This window comes from Bison bison, unplaced genomic scaffold, assembly GCF_000754665.1.
Source record: "Bison bison bison isolate TAMUID 2011002044 unplaced genomic scaffold, Bison_UMD1.0 scf7180017864535, whole genome shotgun sequence".
Lineage (NCBI taxonomy): Eukaryota > Metazoa > Chordata > Mammalia > Artiodactyla > Bovidae > Bison > Bison bison.
This window is the reverse complement of record NW_011495084.1, coordinates 2,465,133-2,488,653: the sequence shown is the minus strand read 5'-3', so window position 1 is coordinate 2,488,653 and position 23,521 is coordinate 2,465,133. Positions and strand designations below refer to the sequence as shown.

The 23,521-nt window shown below is 36.7% G+C and overlaps 1 protein-coding gene and 1 pseudogene across 3 annotated transcripts in view; both read left to right on the top strand.

The window, feature by feature from the left end:
• Positions 1-23,521, top strand: part of PPFIA2 (protein tyrosine phosphatase, receptor type, f polypeptide (PTPRF), interacting protein (liprin), alpha 2) — a 507,538-nt gene that overhangs the window by 424,103 nt on the left and 59,914 nt on the right. For all 3 annotated transcript variants that reach the window (XM_010832020.1, XM_010832022.1, XM_010832021.1), the window contains 3 exons: positions 3,792-3,922; positions 5,873-6,027; positions 18,251-18,344. In XM_010832020.1, the coding sequence (XP_010830322.1) occupies positions 3,792-3,922; positions 5,873-6,027; positions 18,251-18,344 (380 nt within the window). The remainder of the gene's footprint in view (positions 1-3,791; positions 3,923-5,872; positions 6,028-18,250; positions 18,345-23,521) is intronic.
• Positions 880-2,878, top strand: LOC104982633 (annotated as a pseudogene).

The following is a 23,521-nucleotide window of genomic DNA, read 5'->3' as shown; positions in this document are numbered from 1 at the left end:
GGTTTGCAAGAGTCAGACACAATTTAGTGACTGAACCACAATCAGAGTGCAAGAGCCAGATAGAAAAGATGATTTGGGATACTGATCTAGAGTGTTTGGTGTGCATATGGAAGGCACACTCAAGGAACATAGTTTGCTATCTCTAGGAATTAGCTAGCCCAGGGAGGGGCATTCTCAGCATGGCTCCAGATACTACTTTCCTGTTTAGAATGAAGTCAAGAGAATAAATCTTGGGTATAGGAAACAAGCTTCCCTTGTGGCTCAGCTGGTAAATAATCTGCCCACAATGCAGGAGACCTGGGTTTGATCCCTGGGTTAGAAACAAAATGAAATAAAGTTCAGATTCACAAAATAACATTGTGTTAGATAATTGAGAGTGGAAGAGCTCAGATTCAGGAAATCAGATGGGACAAATTTTAAAGATTCAACCTACTATCCAATACATAAATAAATCTATTTTTCAGCATCTTCAAGATGTGATAATCAGCCTATGCCCAAATACTTCTGCAACTAGGGAACTTTTTTTTTTTTAAATTAAGGGAATCATAGTATGCTTACATGACCTAAATTGATTGAATTTTCTTTTTATTGTCCATCATCTGTCTTCTTTTAGTATCTTCTCCTTGACGCTATCCGTTAGTTCTCAACTGCCAAATTTATCACGCATAATGTTATTACCATTTGTCTTTGACTTCCTTCATCACTTAAAAGGATTATACTGGAAATACAGGAAGAAATCTGAGTATATGATATGTGAAATAATTTCAGTGTGCATAAGAGGGGGGAAAAATGTAAAGGAAGATCTTGCGCAGAAATAAAGCCTCAGGGAATTTAGGGAATACAGAAAGATGATTGGTAAGAAAGGAAGGTTATAGTGCGATGACTTCCGCTCCGCGCACACTGCAGCGCGGACTCAAGCGGCGCCTGCGTGGGCCCGGGACTGAGTTGCTGAAGGCCAAAGTCCTCCTTGGGGGCCCCTGCGAGAGTGGAAAAACCATTTTGGCCTACTTTCTGACACAAGCTTCTGACGTCACTGAATACAACCCAACCCAAGGAGTGAGGATCCTGGAATTTGAGAATCCACGTGTTACCAGCAAACAATGAAGGCGCGGGGTGTGAATTTGAGCTCTGGGATTGTGGTGGTGATCCAGAGTTCGAGTCTTACTGGCCAGCCCTGATGAAGGACTCTCATGGGGTGGTGATCGTCTTCAATGCCAGCATCCTAAGTCACCTGAAGGAAATTGAGATGTGGTATTCCTGTTTCGCTCAGCAGCAGTTCTTACAGAATACTCCGTGTCTGTTAATTGCACACCACACACCAGGCTCCAGAAGTGACAAAGAAAACCCAGCTCTGGCACCACCCTTGAACAAGCTGAAGCTGGTGCACTCGAATCTTGAGGACTACCCGGAAGAGATCAGGATGGAATTCATCCAGTATTTAAGAAGCATAATCAACTTAGTGTCCGAGAGCAGAGACCTGGAGGAGATGTCCACATCCCAAATGAAGTTAATATCAGTGCAGAGCCTGAAGTCCATCCACCTAAGAAGGTTCTCATTTCCCTTTGGCTGTGAAGGCATTTTCCTTATTTGCCCCAAAGACCAGTCAGCCAGGGAGTTGACTCCCTACCGTCTATTCTCTATCCTTAGTTCAGCTGAGAAAATCCTACTGTTGAATTCTGATTCCTTTGCCCCAGATCTCTCCAAAGAGCTGAAAAAGCAAGGTGATTTTTTTTTTCTTTTTGCCATCTTCCATATGTCATGTCATTCAAGTTGTGGAATTGTGAAAAAAAAAAAAAAAGAAAGAAAGAAAGATAGGTTACATAAAGAAAACCACAAACTAACATTTATTGTATATCAGGGTAAGGAGTTATATGCGTGATTTAATTTGCACTTCAAAAGAAATTAAACTGAGTATATTCACTTCTATTTTATTGATAAGGAAATTTAATCTTAGAGTAGATAAGTAATTAGTACATGTCACTCAATAAAGAAGAGAAGTCAAGATTCAAATCCATCTCTGAATCTGAAGTCTTTCTCTTCCACTTTACTCATATAGCATGAGATTTAAGTATTATTCAGTGAAAGGGTTTGTATATAATGTTTTTAAGAGCTGATATTTTGAAAGTTGGCCTAGTTTGACCTGCCATCTGCAGAGAAGAAGGTGTTTTATAAGAGGGTGTTTCATAGGAAAAGTCTGAAAACAGAAATAATCAGGCTTCCCAGAAACAATTGTGGAAAACAATCTTGGTAAAATAATGGAACTGTGAAAACATAAATATGTATTAGGAAGAGTTTTGAAATACGCTTTACAAGTTTAGATGAGATGTGAGTTTAGAAAGGGTTTTCCATAGTATCAACATTATGCTGAAAGCAGTTCTTGAAAAAGATTCTTCTAATAGCACTATATTCATTGAAATGGAGAAAAGAGATCTTATTAAGATGTCCTATCCTGTTAAGGGCTTCTCAGGTGGCTCAGTGGTAAAGAATCCACCTGCAGTGCAGGAGAAGGAGATGAGTGTTTGATCCCAGGTCAGGAAGAGCCCCTGGAACAACAGATGACAACCCACTCCAGTATTTTTGCCTGGAGAATACCATGAACGGAAGAGCCTGGCAGGCTACAGCCCATGGTGTTGCAAAGACTGAAGCGACTGAGAACACATGCACTGTGCTGGTAAAAGTAACCTAGGTTTGAATGACAAGAGCCAAGACAGACACTTGTATTGTTTCTCCAATACATGAAGTATCACATATAAACACATATAAGTATAATAGCTTAATGTAAAGAAACTAGCGAGACATTTATAGACAGAAGACGAGAACATAGTTTTAAACCTTCTGTTATAGCCCTATTGAGACATTTCTTCATCAGAACTTCTAGAACCATACATCTTTCAGCTACGGTTTCCACAATCTTTCAATCTCTCTCTCTCTCTCTCTCTCTCTCTATATATATATATATAATGCACAGTGGTACTATGAAAAATGCAGCATTGTTTTTAAAAATCTTTATCATACAATTCAGTTGGTTGTTGAAAAGTCTTATTTTAATACAGTTCTGTATATCCATCTCTGGCAAAATTTATGGTATCGTGAATTGTTCTGGACTTGGAACTAAATTCTTTAAAGAAATCCCTTTCATCGCATCTGCTTATGGTGAACTGTATGTCTTTCTCAATTTTCCCATAAGAAGTAGTGAAATTAAACAGTTTGCGAAAATTCCATTCTTACCTTTATTATTCTCACTTTAAAAAGAAAGTTTTTTTCTTATAAACTGCAGCTTTTTTTTTAATATCTGGGAACACATTTAATTAGCCTGATTTAAAACACCCTATCTGATAACATTTTATTTTGTCAAATTCTCACTTCAAAAGTCTCCCACTTAAAAGATGACTATGCATATTTTTACTGAATTAGTTCAAATATGTGTTCAATAACTTTGTAAAGCTTTTACATTCTGATATATTTAATGGATTCCAAGATAGCTTTTCCATAGTCCCTAGATATTGATGTATGGTGTTTATTTACAGTTAACTAATATTTTTATGTAGTAAGTCGATTTATGTGTGTGTATGTCTCTTTTAACTGGAGTGTCTTAACTTTTAAATAGTTATGAAATTCCTGCTCTTTAATAATGTGAGTTTTTATGTGTAAGACTTATATGCCCTAAATTTCTTGTTTTGCTTTTATATTATAATTACTCAAATAGCCTTGCTTTAATGAGTCTCTATTTTCATCAGTTTCAGTTAAAATTTAGAAAAAGTGAATCTGGTGTATTTTTTTTTTGCTTCCAGATTGCAGTGGTAGAAGAAGATGGTCGGGAGGATAAAGCAACCATTAAATGTGAAACTTCTCCTCCCCCTACCCCTAGAGCCATCAGGATGACTCACACCCTCCCTTCTTCCTACCATAATGATGCCCGAAGGTATGACCTTCCCAGCGCACTGCCACTGTATGTCCTCCTCCCCCAAGTATTCCTTTTAGTGTTATCAGACTGCTTAAAATGTATATAAAGTTTTTTATTTGAGCTGTAATTCTCCTTCTCCCTCTTCACAATATCACTTGTGAAAAAGCCAAATTTTCATTCTGAGATCAAATTTTCACTTTTAGAATTAACTGTATATTTTTAATCTTGTTACTAAATGGAGTCAAAGTATAGGAAGTACTGGTCAGGACTAGTTACCAAAAACTAAAGAGATTCCAAGGCAAGACTATAAGCTTGGCTTCTAATGTAAAGATAATGAAGATCTTCAAGTCCATGATTGAACCCCAGCTACTTTTAACAGACAGGTATGTAAATCACCCTATGGGTGCTGCTACTGCCAGCTATAAAGCTCCTCCTTAGAGAAGGAAAAAAAAAATTGAAATATTAAAAGAAGAGATAAGTTTACATGGGAAAATACCCTATTTGTCATAGCAACTCTTCATACTGTCCTTTCCATCTGCCTAAAAATTGAAGCAGATTTCTATAATAACTAATGCCATAAATAAATACATCTAAGCATAAAATTTACATCTTAAATGTATGTTCTTTCACTGTCATCATTTATAGCATCTCTGAACATGTAACTGAATATAATGACTTAAGTAAGAATCTATCGTCTAACTAATATGTTTTACAATCAACATTTTTGAAAAGACTTTTTTGTGATATCAAGCATTTTTTCTTTGTTTTATTTTTATTTCCTAATGTGAAAGTTATTCCAGGTTCAAAATTTATACTTAGTGTGTTGTGTGTGTTAGGCACTCGGTCGTGTCTGACTCTTTGCAATCCCAGGGACAGTAGCCTGCCAGGATCCTTTGTCCATGGAATTCTCCAGGAAAGAATACTGGAATGGGTTACTGTTCCCTTCTCCAGTAGATCTTCCTGACCCAGGGATTAAACCGAGGTCTCCTGCATTGCAGGCAGATTCCTTACTGTCTTACTGAACTCAGATTAATTAAGATGAATAAGTACAGTTAAATAATTCATCATGATACTGTCAAATTAGCAGCTATAAAAATGATAACAGTATCATCGAACCTATCCTATTAAAAGTGTTAAATACATTGACCAGGGATGGAACCTAGATCAGCTTGCTTGGAAATCATTTCAGCTTATCATGTACCTATAAGACCTGAGAACTATAAGGAAAATATACAGTGATCACTAGGGTATATGATTTGTTACTTCAAAATCTCACCCAGATGATTTAAAATTCAACAAATTAAGCACAAAAACTGAGAAAGATACCAAGAGGAAAATCCAGTTAAACCATGGGCTAGAATATGAGCATAAACTTCGTTAGTTATATTTAAATTTCTTGTCATAGGTCATTATGTTAAAGATCTAAAAAAATAAACTGCAAGAAAGAAATATGTAAAGGGTCCAGGACTAAATTATAGAAGGTCACTTCACATGAACTTAATAAACCAATCTATGTTCATTGATTGGTTTGATATTGTATGAAAAATAAGGAAAAATACTAGGAAAAATATTTTCTAGAGAAAATTTGGAGGCTGAGGGTCCTAAGGCTGAGGAAATCATACTTTAATGTGCTTAAGAAGAAACATGGGAGGCAAAGGAGAAAGTAGCATTCAAGTCTACTTGTTCCTCCTTTGGTGCCTTTATCAAGGAATTAGGTCTTACGTACCATGTGGAAGATCCCCTGGAGGGCATGGCACCCCACTCCAGTATTCTTGCCTGGAGAAGCCCATGGACAGAGGAGCCTGGCGGGCTGCAGTCCATGGGCTCGCAAAGAGTCAGACACGACTGAGTGACTTAGCACGCACGCCCCTTGTGGATGTTGCAGAATTGTCTTGTGACAGGTACAGTCTTGTGTGCCTGCTGAATGTTGCACCAAAGCAAGCAGTTTTCCCTCTTTTATGTTTGCAGTAGTTTATCTGCCTCCCTCGAGCCCGAAAGCCTTGGGCTTGGCAGTGCCAACAGCAGCCAAGACTCTCTTCACAAAGCCCCCAAGAAGAAAGGAATCAAGTCTTCAATAGGACGTTTGTTTGGTAAAAAAGAAAAAGCTCGTCTTGGGCAACTCCGTAAGTATGCATGTTTGACTTTCCACTGCCACTCATTTTCCTTACTTTTTAATACCCATCTATCTTTCATCTTATTTCCCCTACCTGATAAACTTTCTAGTTGAATCATCTTGTAACCGATTTAGCTGAATAATGCTTGGTAAAAGTTTCAAAGGAAGATATTATAAAATTTCCAATCCTTGTGATTCCTCTGATAATAAGAACTAGAATATAGGTAATTTTAACATTGTGATAGACACAAGGACTCTCAAGATAGGTGTTACTAGTGTCATCCTTGTTTATTGATGAGTAAGCAATGTATTAATAATTAGCCAAACTGAAATATTCGTCCAAAGCCACGTTTCAAAACCAGCTTGAAACCATTGAGCACACTACATAGATGTATATAAAAACTAGCTGTGTGTATTTTAAAAGTTTTTCTGTTGAAAAAATTAAGAAACCTACAAAAAAAATCCAAAATAACTCTTTTTAGGTCAAAATAAAGCATTTAAAGGACCTAGATGTAAAGGGTAAGGTTTCTTTGTTTTAAAGTATTACAACTTTGTATTAACAAACTCTGTAGCCTATAAATGGGGAGACAGAGGAAAGGGCAACAGGAGTTTCATTAGAATTATTGTCAGTGACTAATTAACGAAATATGGATCAATACATCTGAAATGACCCTAGGTAAATATATACATATATAGATAGGTTGATAAACAGATGGATGGATAGATAGGTAGATAAATAAATAGATATAGTCTGAAACAAAAAGAGTATGTGAATTGTATTTTCTAAATGATGATATATACTCTTGGCTTTTTTTTTCCTTTGATGTCATTTTACATATTGAATTTTTATCCTGAAATCCTTTTCGTCATCTTGCTTATTTATGCTTACCTTTAATTTTTCCCTGCTCTTCTCATTCTGCTGAGTTCAGAACTAGAGTTAAATTACAGAGAAAAAGATTTAGGAAAAAATTTAGCTCCTGCTTCTGATGGTAAGTGATGAACAGAATGCGGCACTCCCTTAATACTCATTTTGAGTTCTCAAATAAAGGAATGATTATTCACAAATAATGTCCCATCCCCCAGAATTAGTTTACTGCCCTGGCACTACAAGAATTTCTGAGAATAGTGTTCATATTTGCATATTTACAACTGTAGTATTATTCAAAAATACCTTCCCCAAGTTCCACAGTGTGAAACCCATAAAAAACGTCAGAAGCCATAGGAAACCCATCTCTGTAACACATGGGCAGTCAACTCTGTGACTGTTACTCAACAGAAGAACATGTTCCTTGGGCTTCTCTTTCTCAGGAAAGGACCCTTTTATGCTAAAAGAAGGTGGTTATTTGGGGGATATAAAACACACCAAGACATTATTTTAAAATCTGTTTCACTTGACAACTATTTATTGTCAGAATCAAGATATCAAGGATACAATTTCAAGCCTGCAAAAATATAAAAGCTTCTAGAAACTTAGCCTTTTGACTCATTTTCAGTGACCATGTGTCTCTATGTTAGAACAGATGAGAATTAATTACAATTATGTTCTTATCAACTCCATCCAAATCAGAAAATAGCAGTAGTTTTTCAAGATCACATTGTAGACCTGAGAAGATTTCTGAGTTCTGAGCAATTTTGTTTTGCTCTGTAGAACAATAGAGTATAAACAAAGCTAGTGACAATAGCAGAGTAAGAGCTACAATGCTGATGAGGAAGACAAAGACAAAAATCTGTACTTCCGGAGCTGTAGAAAAGCTACATGGTGGGTGGAACAAAGTTCCTGCAGAAACCAAAAATAAAGGTCTTTATTGGATATAGTACTTGAGAAAATAAGGAAACACAGGCACAAGTGAGCTTCAGTACATCATGTTTTGATGTGTTTTGTTTTCTTTTCCTGAAGAAATGGTACCTGGTACCACTAGTGCTTTGGTTGAGGAATACAGACTCATGTTCACGTCTGTCCTGAAAAATGGGCTTCCGCGTTGTGAGGGGAAGACCGTGGAAGCGTAACCAAGTCCACAGCTTGCCACCTGGTGCTGCTGATGCACACATTAGAAGGAATTAGGGAAACATCTCTAAGGATCATGATTTTAATAACTTGATCTAGAAAATTCAGACATGGGAGCACTGTGCCAATATTCTTTCTTTCATCAATGAAAAGAGAAATAGGAGATAGAAGATGATGCCATGGAAAGTAACATGGTAGAGGGCTGATGGTGTCAAAGAATCAAAATTGAGATTTGGGACTCTGTCCCAGGTCTTAGAACTCTTGAAGAGTTTAGCTCATAGAGGCAAAGAAACCTAAGTTAACTTGACAATAGCTACGCTGCTGCTGCTGCTGCTGCTGCTAAGTCATGTCAGTCATGTTCGATTCTGTGCAACCCCATAGACGGCAGCCCACCAGGCTCCCCCATCCCTGGGATTCTCCAGGCAAGAACACTGGAGTGGGTTGCCATTTCCTTCTCCAATGCATGAAAGTGAAGTCGCTCAGTCGTGCCCAACTCTTCACGACCCCATGGACTACCGCCCACCAGGCTCCTCAGTCCATGGGGTTTTCCAGGCAAGAGTCCTGGAGTGGGGCGCCATTGCCTTCTCTGGACAATAGCTATGCTAGATACATTTAAATGAAATGTGGTGCAGAGGAAGGAAACTTTCTAAATAAAACTATGAAAATCTTCACTCAATTCTGTCAAGTTTGACAAACAACAAAGGAGAAATTCATAGTAATTCACAGAATAGAGTATTTGTAAAGGGGATGTTATTCACCTTATAGATTGTTATATACAGTCTGAAAAGCTAAGGTAATAAAGTGAACATCAGATGTGATGGATCAGTCAATGTGACTGCATTGATAACTGCTAACCATGGAGCATCAAATTCAATATACGTAGATCTATTTTTTATTGGAGAAGGAAATGGCAACCCACTCCAGTGTTCTTGCCTGGAGAATCCCAGGGACGGCAGAGCCTAGTGGGCTGCTGTCTATGGGGTCGCACAGAGTCGGACATGACTGAAGCGACTTGGCAGCAGCAGCAGCACATCTATTTTTTACGAATATGTTGCTATCAGAGGCAGTATAAATGTGGAAACTCCAAAACTCAAAGGAAGCAACACATTGAAAAGCATTTGAATAAAGCTAAAAATACTTTACAGATAAAGGATTTAAAACGATAAACCATATTTATGAGCCTTGTCTCCTTGAAGGTCACAGTTGAATTTGGGGAGAGTGTCCTGACAGAGGGAATATTGTTTTAGCAGACTTGGGGGTCTGGTTTTAGTTTCTTTCTCTCTTTTTTCTTCTTTGATTTTCTCTCACTTTCTTTCTACATTACAAACCCCTAAAAAAGATGAAAAAAAAAAAAAAAAAGGTTTAATAATCTCATTGAGAGACATGGAAAAAGCAGGCCAATAAATATCTCTGCTTACTTCCTAGAATATAGAATAGATTCAGGCTGTAATAACATGCATTTTTTTAGATTAGCTTTTATTAGAGGTATAGTTGATTTATAATGTTGTGTTAGTTTCTGCTCTACAGCAAAGAGAATCAGTTAAATGTATACATAGATCCACTCAGTTTTAGATTCTTCTCCCATATAGATAAATACAGAGTATTGAGTAGAGTTTGCTGGGCTATATAGCAGGTCGTAAAAGACTTAACAGCCCAGTGACCATGGTTTCGCCCCCCTGATTTATGCATCCAGATGCAATGCATCTCTGTTGTTTCCATAAATGTTTAAACATACTCATATCTAACCTTCATTTTAAAAGTCATTACTTGATCCTGCCATCTTCCCTAAATATTGACTTATTTTTCCCTACCCGTATCATCTAAGCTTAAGTGAGTTTTTTCTTCCTCATCTGTCAGTCACATTACAACCTACCATATGCTGACTTCCACACATAAAATTCTAGACACAAGTTCAATCTTAACCAACCTGGAAGACTGGTTAGGACATCAAAGCTAGATATTATCAAAGAAATAAACTCATAATTATATTTATGATGATGTAAACTTAAGCAGTATATCTAAAATAGGTGACCTCTTCCTAAAAACAAATTCTAAAACATTTTTTACATAAGTTGTATCTATGTGAATGACAGATATAGTTGAATGTCATAGATAAGTAAGAACAGTATCCAAAAAGGCACCAACCAAAATAAAGTGATAATTGAAAAACCTGCCCAGGTCAAAAGGGGAATTATAAAATTCTTATTTTTTATTATTTTTGTTTATTATTTTTGAAAGTTTAAAGAAAATGAATAAAACAAAGATTTAATGTATTTGAACAAAATATGAAAATAAGTGCAACTATTCCAAAACACTTTTGCCTCTATCTCCTTACTTGAAAAGCAAAACTTCAACCAGAAAAGAGGCATTAACAAGAGGACATGGAAGCCCAAGAGAATTGATATTTTGATGGGTGGGGGCAGGTAGAATGTTGATCATCCAAAGTCATTTATCTACTCCTATTTCGAACAAATAGCATATGATGAGCCACCGTGAAGTACAGAGTACTGACCCTGGACTTCAGGAAAATGGTGAAAGCATGGCACTGACATCAAAGAACATTGAATTTAGCAACGGGGATGGTATATAAGCACAGACAACCTTTCATTTAAAAAACAAACACTTCACACTGAAACGTGCTGTTTCTGGCCCAAAAGAGCTTTACCTGCTACATTGTCTGAACTCAAGACAATCAGGAACAGAGGTTCTAAATCTCAAGATCCACGATTATGCATCAGTAATCAGAATGTTGACTGGCTTGACTTGTAATTTTATCCAAAGGCATCAACCTGTTTCGAAGCAAAGCAAATTAAATTGTGTTCAAAACAGCCATGTCAGATGAAGCCTGTTTGTTTCTCTGACAAAGTTACTCAGTAATAGAACAGGGAAGGCATTTGGGTGAGCTGGGATTCATGGCAGCCCTGTACACAAGATGACAAAATGGAGCCTGAGTGATGGAAAAATTAGGTGGAATTTGCAACCAGGTGAATAATCCTCCTTTAATAGTGATGATGAGTAGAGTGATGACATCCTGAATCCAGGTTTCTAATGGCTTGATGAGGATTCACTGTTTGTGATCAACACATCCCCCAATCACTGAACATGAATATTTCAATAGCACAGTGATCTGATTTATGGATTGGTGATATGGAAAGAAATCACAAATGGAAGAAAAATAAGTGTTCTTCCTTTAGCATTACCTTAAAAACCTGAGACATGGAAGGCCCAAAATATCCTATTTTTAAAAGTGTAACTCTTGGGAACATTTTTTGCAAGAAAAATTTGGTTATTCATGTAACTTTAAAGTTAATAAGTCAATGAATTTAGGACACATTAATAGACATACAGTATTGAGATAAAAGAAGACCTTTTCATCCTGTTCTTCTATTGTAAAACATGAGTCAGGGAATAGAATCCATCTCTCATAACTACACTTTCAGAGGCATATCATAACTTTGAAGTAAGTTTGGAGGGAAATATTAAGCTAATAAGGAGAATTGAAATTATGTGAGAAGTAACTAAGTAGAAGGGCATGCTGTTCCCTTTGCTGACCTGTCTGGATGGCTGATTATGAATATTTGAAAAGCTTGTTATATGCAGAATCTTTGGCCTTTTCATTGTTTAGTAAGGCTACAAAACTCTAGCCAAAGTGTTAAAAGACCAACTTCATCTCAATAAGAAAGAGAACACTGCGGAGTCACAGTTATATACAAACAAACTGGCTTGTGAAATAATGAGTTATTAGTCACTGGATATCATCAAGCAGAAGCTAGGTAAATAGTAGGAAGAACTGTTGTAGAAAGGGGTCCAAGAATTGGAAGGGCAGTTGGACAGGATGATCTTTAAGGCCTATTTCAAACCTAGTAGTCCTGAATCTATGAAGCTCTAACATTTAAGCCTTAGACCCAGCAGCTCTCCTTTCTATAAAATACGTAACATGAGTTTTGTACTATGAAAATGCATTTTATTTTTCAAATTACAGACTTTTAGTGTTAGAAGATATCTAAAGGCCATGTAATGACCCATGCTCTATACTGTACAGAAACAGATGATTTTAACAATCATCCAGGTAAAGCAGCCACTGGTAGGAGGGTTGGCAGTGGTTCCCAGCTCTCATTGCTCGGCGAGTGCTCCAGACAATATACTCTTGGGACTGTTTCCATCAGAAAGAACTTCAGTGAGCTCATAGTCTCATGGAACATGTTTGGAAACTTAATGAAATTAAACTTTTTTTTTCAAAAAGTTTATAACTTCTTGAGGGTATTACACATAAATGCATAAAAAGTAAAGAACAATTCAAGGCAATAGTAAAAGCATCACAGAATATATTATAAACTTTCTTATAGAATATATAGACATAAGGTTAATTTTTTCCCTCCCTCGGTATGTTTGACTCTACTCAGAACAAAGTGCAGTTTTCCTTTAGAATTGAAAAGTTATAAAACTTGAGTTTCAAATAAGACTTATCTCTCAAAAAAAAGTACTGAAGCCACATGAAAAGATAAACTCCATGGGAGATGTGATGGAAAGGAACCTGGGTCTTTATAGGGTTAGTTAGGAAGTGGATGCCAGGCTGGGGTGTGAAGTGTGAAACCAAATGATCAAGCCAAAGAAGTGATAAGGATTGAGGATCAAGTTGCCTAGCTGTGGAGACACTGGAAATGCATAGACTAGGAGGCAGCCCCCTGAAGGAGGCACAGCACGCCAAGGAAATGGTCTGGGTCCCGGGATCAAGTATCCGAGCACAAGTGAGAGTGAGGAGTCGGAGCGATCGCACACCATGCTGTGCTTCAGAGGCAGTTAACCAGTGAGGAAGATGGCAACAGAGGGTCAAGACGTAGTGATGCTAAATGCATTTATTACCTCTGGTGGGTCATCTGTTCCACATGATTTTAACAGATTTACTACCTGGGAAATACCCAGGTAGAAGACCCACCCAGGACTTCAGAGTCCTAATAATAATGACTGTAAACAAAAATGAACAGAGCACACGTGATTACCCAAGCAGGTGGGAAAATGCTAAAAGCAGAAAATACATATAAATCATACAGGCAGTATCCCTAATTAAAGATACATAAAATGTGTATATTATTGAGTAAAAAAATTAATAAAAACTACTGTTGCAAGTTTCCCTTAAATGCATATGAGAAGCAATACATTTCAAAGACACGTTTATGCCTGCTAAATTGCAATTGTCTTCATGGTTATCTGTCAGATTGTATTATACATAATGGTCTGATTTCTATTATTTATTATAATCAGCATAAGAAAATAATGGGCAGAAGCAATAGCAACATCAGAGCAACATTGTTTAGCAAGCATGTTTCTACACATAAAATTTGGGTTGCTGTGCTAGCCTTTACCTCAAAATTCAGATTGTTCCTAGATGTTATGGGAGTAGTAAATACAATATAAATTCTCAAAGCATCAGTTAGAGATGAGTCATGCTCTACATAATAAAAATGTCTTCTTCTGAAGGAAGCAGTGTTTAGGTTCAGTTATGAATGCATTTATTACATGCCATTTAGGAGCCAGGCACGGTGCCTAGGTGCCTCCTCCAGAGAACTAATAGACTGAGTCATGAAACAAGTCATCATTTATACATTCAAGTGTGTTTAAAATCAAAATGAGTAGTATGGATTCATTCCAAAGAGAGGTCAAGTAGATGAAAGATGGAAATACTGATCAGCTGCAGATTATAGTTTTAATCTCTCTGGGATTAGATTTTCTTTTGAATACAATAGCAAGGAACTCTGCTGGACAAATGGAGATATAGAGCCCTTGCCATGTGGGTCTTGGCCTGAATTTCCTACAGATTCTTACCTCAAGTGCCAACAGGAAATAAATTATACTCAGTAGAGTCTAAGGCCAGGCAACATAGAGATATTTGCCTTCACAATCCCAATGAACAGATATCTCTATCTAGTACCCGTGGAGAAGAAAATGTCAATCCTCTCCAGTGTTCTTGCCTGGAATACCCCATGGACAGAGGAGCCTGGCAGGCTATAGTTCATGGGGTGGCAAAGAGTCAGATACAGTTTACCGACTGAACAGTAACAAAGCCATCCATAGATCTAGGCCTTTGCACATCCTTTGGTAAATTTCTCAGCCTGGATCTTAGGAGATCTTATGCTGTAGCACCTCTCCTGAAATTTCTCCAAGACCTTCCTCTGGTGCCTGGGAGAGCTTGGGACTGGCAATGCTATCCCGGCAGCACACCCTTTTCCCAGACCTGTAACTGTGTGGGTCGAGTCTCTGCTGCTGCCGAGTCACTTCAGTTGTGTCCGACTCTGCGTGACCCTATGAACCGCAGCCCACCAGGCTCCTCTGTCCATGGGATTCTCTAGGCAAGGGTACTAGAGTGGGTTGCCATGCCCTCCTCCAGGGGATCTTCCCAACCCAGGGGATGAACCTGAGTCTCCTGCATTCCAGGCAGATTCTTTACCACTGAGCCACCAGGGAAGCTCCAGGTCAAGTCTCTAGAAGCATTCAATTTTTTTGTTACCTTTCAGATGGAACCAGACAGGAAGGCAGTGCCGTCTGGGCACGATGCCTAATACAACCAAACCATGTGCACCGGGTCCCTGTTTCTCCCTAATTCTCTGAACTGTATCTGGTATTCTCTGGATTCCTGGGGGAGCCTAGAGACTTTACCTGTAGGGTTGCTCTGGGCCAGAACAACCTGGCCTTGTTGCCTGACCTTGGTTCCACAAGGATGGCCTAATAATTGAATCACTCCTGCTGACAGAATGGTGTCATATGAGATTGGATCACAATAGATTGTTGTTCCACTAATTTTGGATTACTCAAAATATTTGTATAGAAAGGGGTCTGGAAGAAATATTTGACTAGGCCCCTCACACCCTAAAAGCGATCCTGTCTCAAACACTTCAAAGTCCTTGAAAACCTCACAAAAGAGTCTGCGGAGTGCCTGATGGCCCAGAGAACTTCATAGAGGGTATGGATTTTGCCTTGGGCTTTTGCATGTGCCACCTCTAGGGGGCCACTGACAAGGTGATAAGTAATATATTACCTGAGTATCCACTGAATCATGGGACTCAAGCCTTCCGTGCCTAAACACCTTATGCTGTGAGATGGGGTATAGTAATGATGCTCTCGCCGTATCACTAGGCGCTTCCCAGGTGGCACTGGGCTTCCCTGTGGCTCAGATGGTAAAGAATCCGCCTGCAATGCAGGAGACCTGGGTTCAGTCCCTGGGTTGGGAAGATCCTCTGGAGAAGGGAAAGGCTACCCACTCCAGTATTCTGCCTTGGAGAATTCCGTAGACTATACGGAGGGGTCACAGAGTCGGAACAACTGAGCGACATTCACTCCTTGGTGGCGCTAATGGTAGAGAACCCACCTGCCATGTAGGAGACATAAGAGGTGTGAATTTGATCCCTGGGCCAGGAAGATCCCCCTGGAGGAGGGTATGGCAACCCACTCCAGTATTCTTTCCTGGAGAAACTCATGGACAGAGGATCCTGGCCGTCTACAGTCCATAGCATTACAGAGAGTCAGACACAACTGAAGCGACTTAGTATGTACACACTCCGTATTACTAAGAGGTCTCCTGGAGAATGAATGTTTCTCACTGGGCAAACTCTTGCAATTTCAAAATGGGTAAACTAAAGGATTTTCTACTTACTGAAGGGTGTTTATAATTCTTGACTCCTATCTAATGTATATCTGTTGCACTTCGCAATCGTTGTGACATATAAAAATTTGCCTCCTTTCCCCCACCAACATATGCAAATATTTACACTCCCTCTGAAAACTGGTATTGTCTCCTGTATAGAACCAATACAATGGAGATATAATGCAAGCCGCAAATATGAGTCGCATAGGTAATTTTCAATTTTCTAGTAGCTATATTAAGAGGGTTAGTAAAAACAGACAGGTGAGATTAAGTTTAATAATGTTTTTATTTAAACCAATATAGAAAAATTATCATTTCAACATGTTCAGTTCAGTCGCTCAGTCATGTCCGACTCTTTGCGACCCCATGAACCGCAACACGCCAGGCCTCCCTGTCCATCACCAACTCCCGGAGTTCACTCCTGGATCAGTGCTATGAAAGAATGTTTTTCTCATCTATAAATGTTTTATTTGGACTTAAAAGTGCACATAATTAGATTTTTTTCCTGCTTAAGGGTACAGCCCATGCCACTTGAAACTAATTTTGCCTACTGTGGCTTATGTGTCATTTTCTATTGGCATTTTCAAACACGATGTAGCAACAATTCTTTATCAGATTTCTTTAAAGAATATTAGATTTTGAAGTGATCAGAGTATTTCCAAGCCCCTCATGCCTTCTACTTTTAGAACTGTATTTGTGAGAAGAAAAGTCTACTATTTTTTTCTGGATCTAGTTTGGACTCACAAAATTCCTCTAGAGCTCTCTTTGTTTCTCTTCCAGAGCACTAAACTTTTTAAAATGTTCTTTTCTCTAATTAAAATGTAAAAAATTTAAATCATAATTTACATGTTCTTTCCTCAGAAGAATAAAAAGCCTGATTTATCCAACCACATAGTGGTTGAGAATATCTCATTGTTTATGAAATAGGTCTACTCATCAATCTCTGTGTCCCCATCTGGACTGATGAAGAATTTTGTGACTTTTAAGTAAATCGCTATTCATTTCCATTTATATTTCCAGAGAGCAATTTTATTGTTATTGCATATGGTGAATAGTAATTTATAGATATACAGTAGGGCAGGGATACCAATGAGAAAAATAAAATGAAAATATTCACTCATTCTGCATAGTGGAAATTTCCACATTTAAAAATATTCCCTGAGTACTTTAGTCAACTAGTAGGTGACTTCCCTGATAATACCCATAATGAAAATCATTCACAATATAAAATTCTTTAAGTTTTAATTGCTTATGTGTATAATTGAATAAAGTAAATTTCATTCCTCAAACTCTGAATCCCTGAGTAAGATCTAGATAGCAATCAATATGTTTTCAGTTGAAGATGACTTTCTTGTAATTATTCAGTTCAGTAACAGAATAACTGGGCTATGAGATTAACTTATTTATGACAGTGTTCCCGAACTAATAGTATTGAGTAGTTAAATTATTCTCTAAAATAAATTATGAAAAACAATTACAACAAAATTATCTTTAATAGTACATACCTACTGATATATTGGTGAATGTTTTTGTGTAGTCTTTGTAAGAGGATTAGCTTAAATCTCTCTACCTAATCTTGAGCTTAAATGGAATTTAAATCTCTTTTAATTAAAAGCATATGTATACCATAATGTACTTAAAGATAAATTGACTTAATGTTTTCCACACAGTAAATAGCAGAGAGAAAACAGAGCCCAGGTTTAAGTTTTCATTTTTCAATTACAACTGATAATTTATGAACAATGATATGTTAGAGATGCTAAATAATTGCTCTGTAAAATTGTTCAATGCCCAACACTTACATTCTCCTCTTACTCCAGGGTTATATAAATATATCATATATATCCCAAAGCCAAATGAAACTGACTCTATATCAAATAGTTTATGAACTGCTTGGTAAAAACAATTCTTACCAGGGTCTTTTGAAAAAAGATTTAGAATTTTTTTCAGGTATTTCATTAAAATTACGAAACAAAGCAAAGCCTTCCAGAACGTAGTAAGCTCTGAAAGTCAGGTTTGTACTGAAGGATATAGGAGTCAGCCAGGTGAGCAGAGGAGGGTTCTAGAGCAAAAAGTTTTAACTCAGCAAATATCTCTCCATTCTCTCAATTTGGAAGAGAAGACATACACTTGAGTTTCTGTGCATTGGGCTATCATTTATTCCATCGTACATGAAAAATTTCAAATATTTCAAACAGTGGAAAAAACCTCACACACAGCACAAATTTTTTCATTTTTCGTAAGAAAAGTAGAAAAACAAACCTCAAAGCTTGCAGACTATATAGTTAAGTGTTTTTCAGTGTATAGGTCACATGTGTTAGTTGCTACTAGGTGTGATTGAATGGCCTACCTTTTTTTTTATAGGTGCTTTTCCCCCCCATTCTCTCGGTGTGTGTTTATGTGTATACCCACCCCCATTCTCTCCGTGTGTATACCCATTCCATTGAATGCATATTGAGTTGGAAATACAAAGACCAGCCAAAAAAAAAAAAAGTGATACTAAACAGTTGCTCAAATAAACTTTAAAAAATGTAATTCCAGAATTGACACAATGTATCCAACCTAACATGAACGGTTACTTCTTCACAGGAGGCTTTATGGAGACCGAGGCTGCAGCTCAGGAGTCCCTGGGGTTAGGTAAATTGGGAACTCAAGCTGAGAAGGACAGAAGACTGAAGAAAAAGTAGGTTTGGAGATTTTTTTTTTCCCTTCTCTTTCTAACTTTTACTTACTTTGTATCATTGTTTGTGGGGAATTAAAAACAGAGTAATTGGAAAGAAAACAATAGCCCGAGGCCAGTGTTATCCTGGTATTCCCTGAAACTATTTGGTGCTTCAATGTTAACGGTTATAATCATCCAACTATTAAAAGATTTTAGTCCCTAGTATAAAGAAACAGTTTTGTTTTTTAAAGAGATCAAAGCCTTTATTTCAAAACTCAAATATATTTAAAATATTTAAATGTAGCCTTACAAATAATATAATATTCCATTTGAAGTTGAATTCAGTACTGAACTGGCATGATAAAATGGAGATTATACCATCCAACTTTGTATTTCCTCTCTTGACAATTAAAGAACCTCCTCTTAAAATGGAGTATTTAAAAGGAGACCATTTCTCTGATTGAATGTAAACTTATTTTAGAATCACAGCAGATTGTTTTGCATCTGTCAGGAAACTGATAGTATATTTTTTCATTCACATATAAGATGGAACATTTAAATGAACTTGCAAAATTGGCAATTTTGGAGTCTCAGCAGCTGTTAGACACAAGTGGATCTATATGTAACATATTTTTTAAATGCATAGTAACATTTTCAATGATGAAATAGCACCTTTAGACCATGTTCTTTAAAATCCAAAGAATTTCTCTTTATTCCAGGATCTATTTGTTGGTTATTCCTTTTCTTCCCTCTCAAATATTTATTATGTTAGGCTTGTAGTTTTCCTATTTATCTTCATTCCTATGAAAGTATGTTCATCGCTCTAGTCATCATTATTATTGACATGCAAGTGGCTATACTATGCTAATTAATTTACTTCATATTTTCCCTTCTCACTTGCTTTGCAGATGTTTGCTAATAATGAAAAAAATATGTATTTAAAAGTTGTAGAAGAATCCACTGGTATAACTGTTGCATTAACTTTCTACTTACTAAAATTAATTATATATCCAAATTTAGTGGAAATGCTATACAGAAAAAAGAAGTGACCTTGGGAGCATTCTCTCTTGAATACAATTAAATGCTCGATCACATTCCATACTAATAAATATTACCTTTTTATTTACTGGTCACTCAAAGTATATATATAAATATTAAATTTACTTGAAGTCTAAAGGATTTTCAGTGTATTTATTTGAGATTGCTTTAAGTCTAAAGTAGTAATAATAATCAAACCCTAGCCTGGCTAATCCACTTAGTTTATTTCCCTTAAAAGTTAATTCTCATTTTCCCCACAATGAAATATTTAAAAATAATGGCAATCTGTCCAGTTTTCATCTTACATATAAGGCAGTATGGAGGCAATGCCTCACATAATTCGTTTGTTGTTTAAGACCAAGTTAAATGTCAATTTCAACAGCTACTGAAGTTAAAAATTCCAATTATACCATGACTTAACAAAATCATAAATTTAGAATTAAAGTTTAGGAATTGTTAACTTTATACACTGTTAGATTGATTTGATATTAATCTTAAGGAATTATTCCTTAAATCCTAAGTATTCTCACAGTAAGAAAATGATTTTAAGTTCTGGACTTGGTTTAAAGATCTTCCTGTGCTTAACTTGATTACTTCATTTTGAAATACATTTGGGCAAAATATAATTTTAAAATGTAGTACATAGAGTCCTTGTCTTGAATATCAAGAAGAATATTAAGAACAAGCCATAATACAACAAAGGCTAACATTCCTTAGCACAACTATTTCCTATAGAATAATATTATTTGAGTTAAAATGGATACAACAAGGCAAAGTGTTGTTGCTAATTAGTGAAAAGACCGAAGCATCTCTCTTACTATTGACCATCTCATAGCAAAAGACCAATAAGAATAGATATTCAACCTATATTTGTAAGACATATAAGGAAGAGCTAATGCTCATCCGTGCCTTCTATGGCACCATGTCTGGGTTTCTGGGTTACTAAAAAGTCACGTGTACTCATGTAATGGGTTTTACCAGATAAGCAAGGTAAATTATTGTTAAATGATATAGTTTCAAACTTTACTGCTATCAAATTTCTTATTACATGATTAAACATTGGTCATGTTCTCAAATTTTCTGAAGCATTTAAATTTTTATTTAAACAATTCTCATGTTCTATGTTTAAAAGACACTATATCCTCTTTAAATGTGCTTCAATGAATCATACTCTTTTCTGTGTTCAAGTTTCATATATCTACTTTCAAGATGAAAAATAAATTCAAGTACATTTTTTAAAAAAAATACACAAAAAAATGGAGAAAACAATTTCAAATCTTTAAACACTATAGTTTGTGCATACATGGTTACAATGACTATGACTTCCCACCAGTTCTTCTACATTCTATCCAATGACCAAGCCAAGTGATGTGTCCGGGACTCAGTACTTATACTTATGATCACTGTACCAAAGTTCATATCAGAGATTCATTTCATTAGTCTCCCTGTGGAAATAGCACAGCTGGAAAATCTTATTTTTAACTTTACTAAGATATCAGGTATCTCTGATTGACAATCTGTGAGTTTAAATTTGATTGATTGAAATCTTTAAATAAGTTACTTATGACACATTTTGAAAAACCATATGGGAGAGAAATCAGAGAGCAGCATTCAAGATATTCCAAATGCTTGCAAAGTTCAGAAATTTACAACGTTGGCAGTCCCAGACAAAGTCTAATTTGAGGTACACTTACCATCCAGCAACTAAAGACAGATAGATTAAAACATCTTACTAGGTCTGTGTTCCTACTTTGTTCTGCTTTTGCTTTGCTTCCCGGTGCAGACATTTGTTTTTCTTCTATTTCTAGCTACTGTCCTATGATGAGAAATAGGAAATTAAGAATACCAGATCTGTTAAAGCATCCACTGTTTTAAAAATTCTTAAGCTGAGTACTATCTTCCTGAGTTGTGTATTATCACACAGGTGCAATTCTTCCCTGAGAACAGCATCTAACCTGAAGGTCTAAAGTCAACCTATTGTTGTTCTGCCTGGTTCATTTTTATTACATCTTATCTTTGTTATACATTCCTTAAAAGCTTCAGTTCCATAAATTTCTTCAGCAGGCTTATATGGAATACAGTTAATACCTATGATAATTATGTCAAACTGAAACTCATCTTGAAATTCTTTGAGCTGTAGTTGTTTAGTAGCTAAGATGTGTCTGACTCTTTGCAACCCCATGGACTGCAGCACGCCAGGCTTCCCTGTCCTTCACTATCTCCCAGAGTTTGCTCAAACTCATGTCTGTTGAATCCATGATGCCATCCAACCATCTCATCCTTTGTCGCCCCCTTTTCCTCCTGCCCTCAATCTTCACTAGCATCAGGGTCTTTTCCAATGAGTCAGCTCTTCGCATCAGGTGGCCTAAGTATTGAAACTTCAGCTTCGGCATCAGTCATTCCAATTAATACTCAGGGTAAGTGAAAAGTGAGTGAAGTCACTCAGTTGTGTCTGACTCTTTGCGACCCCATGGACTGTAGCCCAGCAGGCTCCTCCATCTGTGGGATTCTCCAGGCAAGAATACTGGAGTGGGTTGCCATTTCCTTCTCCAGGGGATCTTCGCCACCCAGGGATCAAACTCAGATATCCCGCATTGCAGGCAGATGCTTTAACCTCTGAGCCACCAGGGTACTTCACATTAATTTGTCTAGTCTTCCTCTTTAAAATTGGGCCAGTGTTTCTTTAGCCTTGTGGTATAGTTCTCCAAATCCTAAAGGATTGAATCATTTATTATTTTCAATATGTCTCCATATTAAAATTGTGATTCTCCAGAGTTCTCTTAATGTGTCACTACTATGTGAGGTCTTTTCCACCGTCCTTTGTTTGATTTCCTCGGATGGCAAGCATCTTTTCTAATTAATATCAATCGGCCATCTTTGCTATTCCTAAGACTAGACCTGAGAACTTCACTTCTTCCCTTTTACACCGTCCATCCTGATCTTCAAGAACCTATTTCCCTATCTTAACTCTCCAGCAAATGTTTTAGACTAAACCCTAAACCTTCTTTCTCAGGATGGCCAGTTAGTCAACCACACAACTCTATAAAAGAACTGCACCTTATTAAAAAGCTACTGCAAGATCCAAAATGTACATGGCCTAGCTCACCCAAAACCTCAGTTTATAAATATCCTTTGACTCCCTAACTCCCTGAACTTCTCTTAGAATCTGGATGTTGGTATTAATATTTTAGTACCCAGTGAATAGAAACTCTGTTCTTTGCCAAAGTTTAGAATTTATTTGCTGCTAAACAGAGGAGTCAGACAATAAGAGATAAAAATGTCAGCTTTGTTACTGATGCAGCTGTTAGAACACAGCTTAGTATATGGAAATAAAAGGAGGTTCCTAAAACTGAACCGCCAAGTTAAAGTCACTTGGCACAGAAAGAAACGCTAGTCACACGTTTCCAGGATGTACAAGTGTAAGGTATACGTAGTGCAGTGAAGTCGCTCAGTCGTGTCCAACTCTTTGTGACCCCTTGGACCTCCGTCCATGGGATTTTCTTCTTAAAAATAGCATTTGCATCATTATGATTCCATAAATATGTTACTCTAGAATCAATAACTATGAACTCACAAAAAAAGAAAAGAAATTTTGTCCTTAGCATCTTTGCCTAAAAAAGAGCTTTAGAAGTATCCATTATATGTATTAATACCTCTTCAGATTTCTTACCCTTTTTTTTTTTTTCCTCCTGGAACATATTTAGCTGCTAATTTCCCATATTACCATCTCCATAAATGTGTTGGTAAGGTTTATGACAAACTTCTTATATGCTTAGAGATCTGTAAATATATTTTATACCTAAATTAATGGAAAATTATAAAAGTATTAGTTTAAAATAATTTCCCCTCAAAGCTTTAAACATACTACTCTTTTGGCTGCCACTTATGTCTAATGTCAGTTGATTGTCATTGTTTCCTGGTATAACATTCTTTTCTCTTTCACTGAAAGCTTGATTTCTCACTTAATCCTGAGGTTCAGAAATGTCATAATACATTTATATTCAAATAATTTCTATGTTTCATTTTTCTACTTTATACTTTCAACCTAAAGACTTGTTAGATTAGACTGCCTTTCATATATTGACTTAAAAGATTTTTATTTCTAACTTAACTTCAATTCTAAGAAGCTTATTTTTACAGAGACTGATGAGATTAAAGAG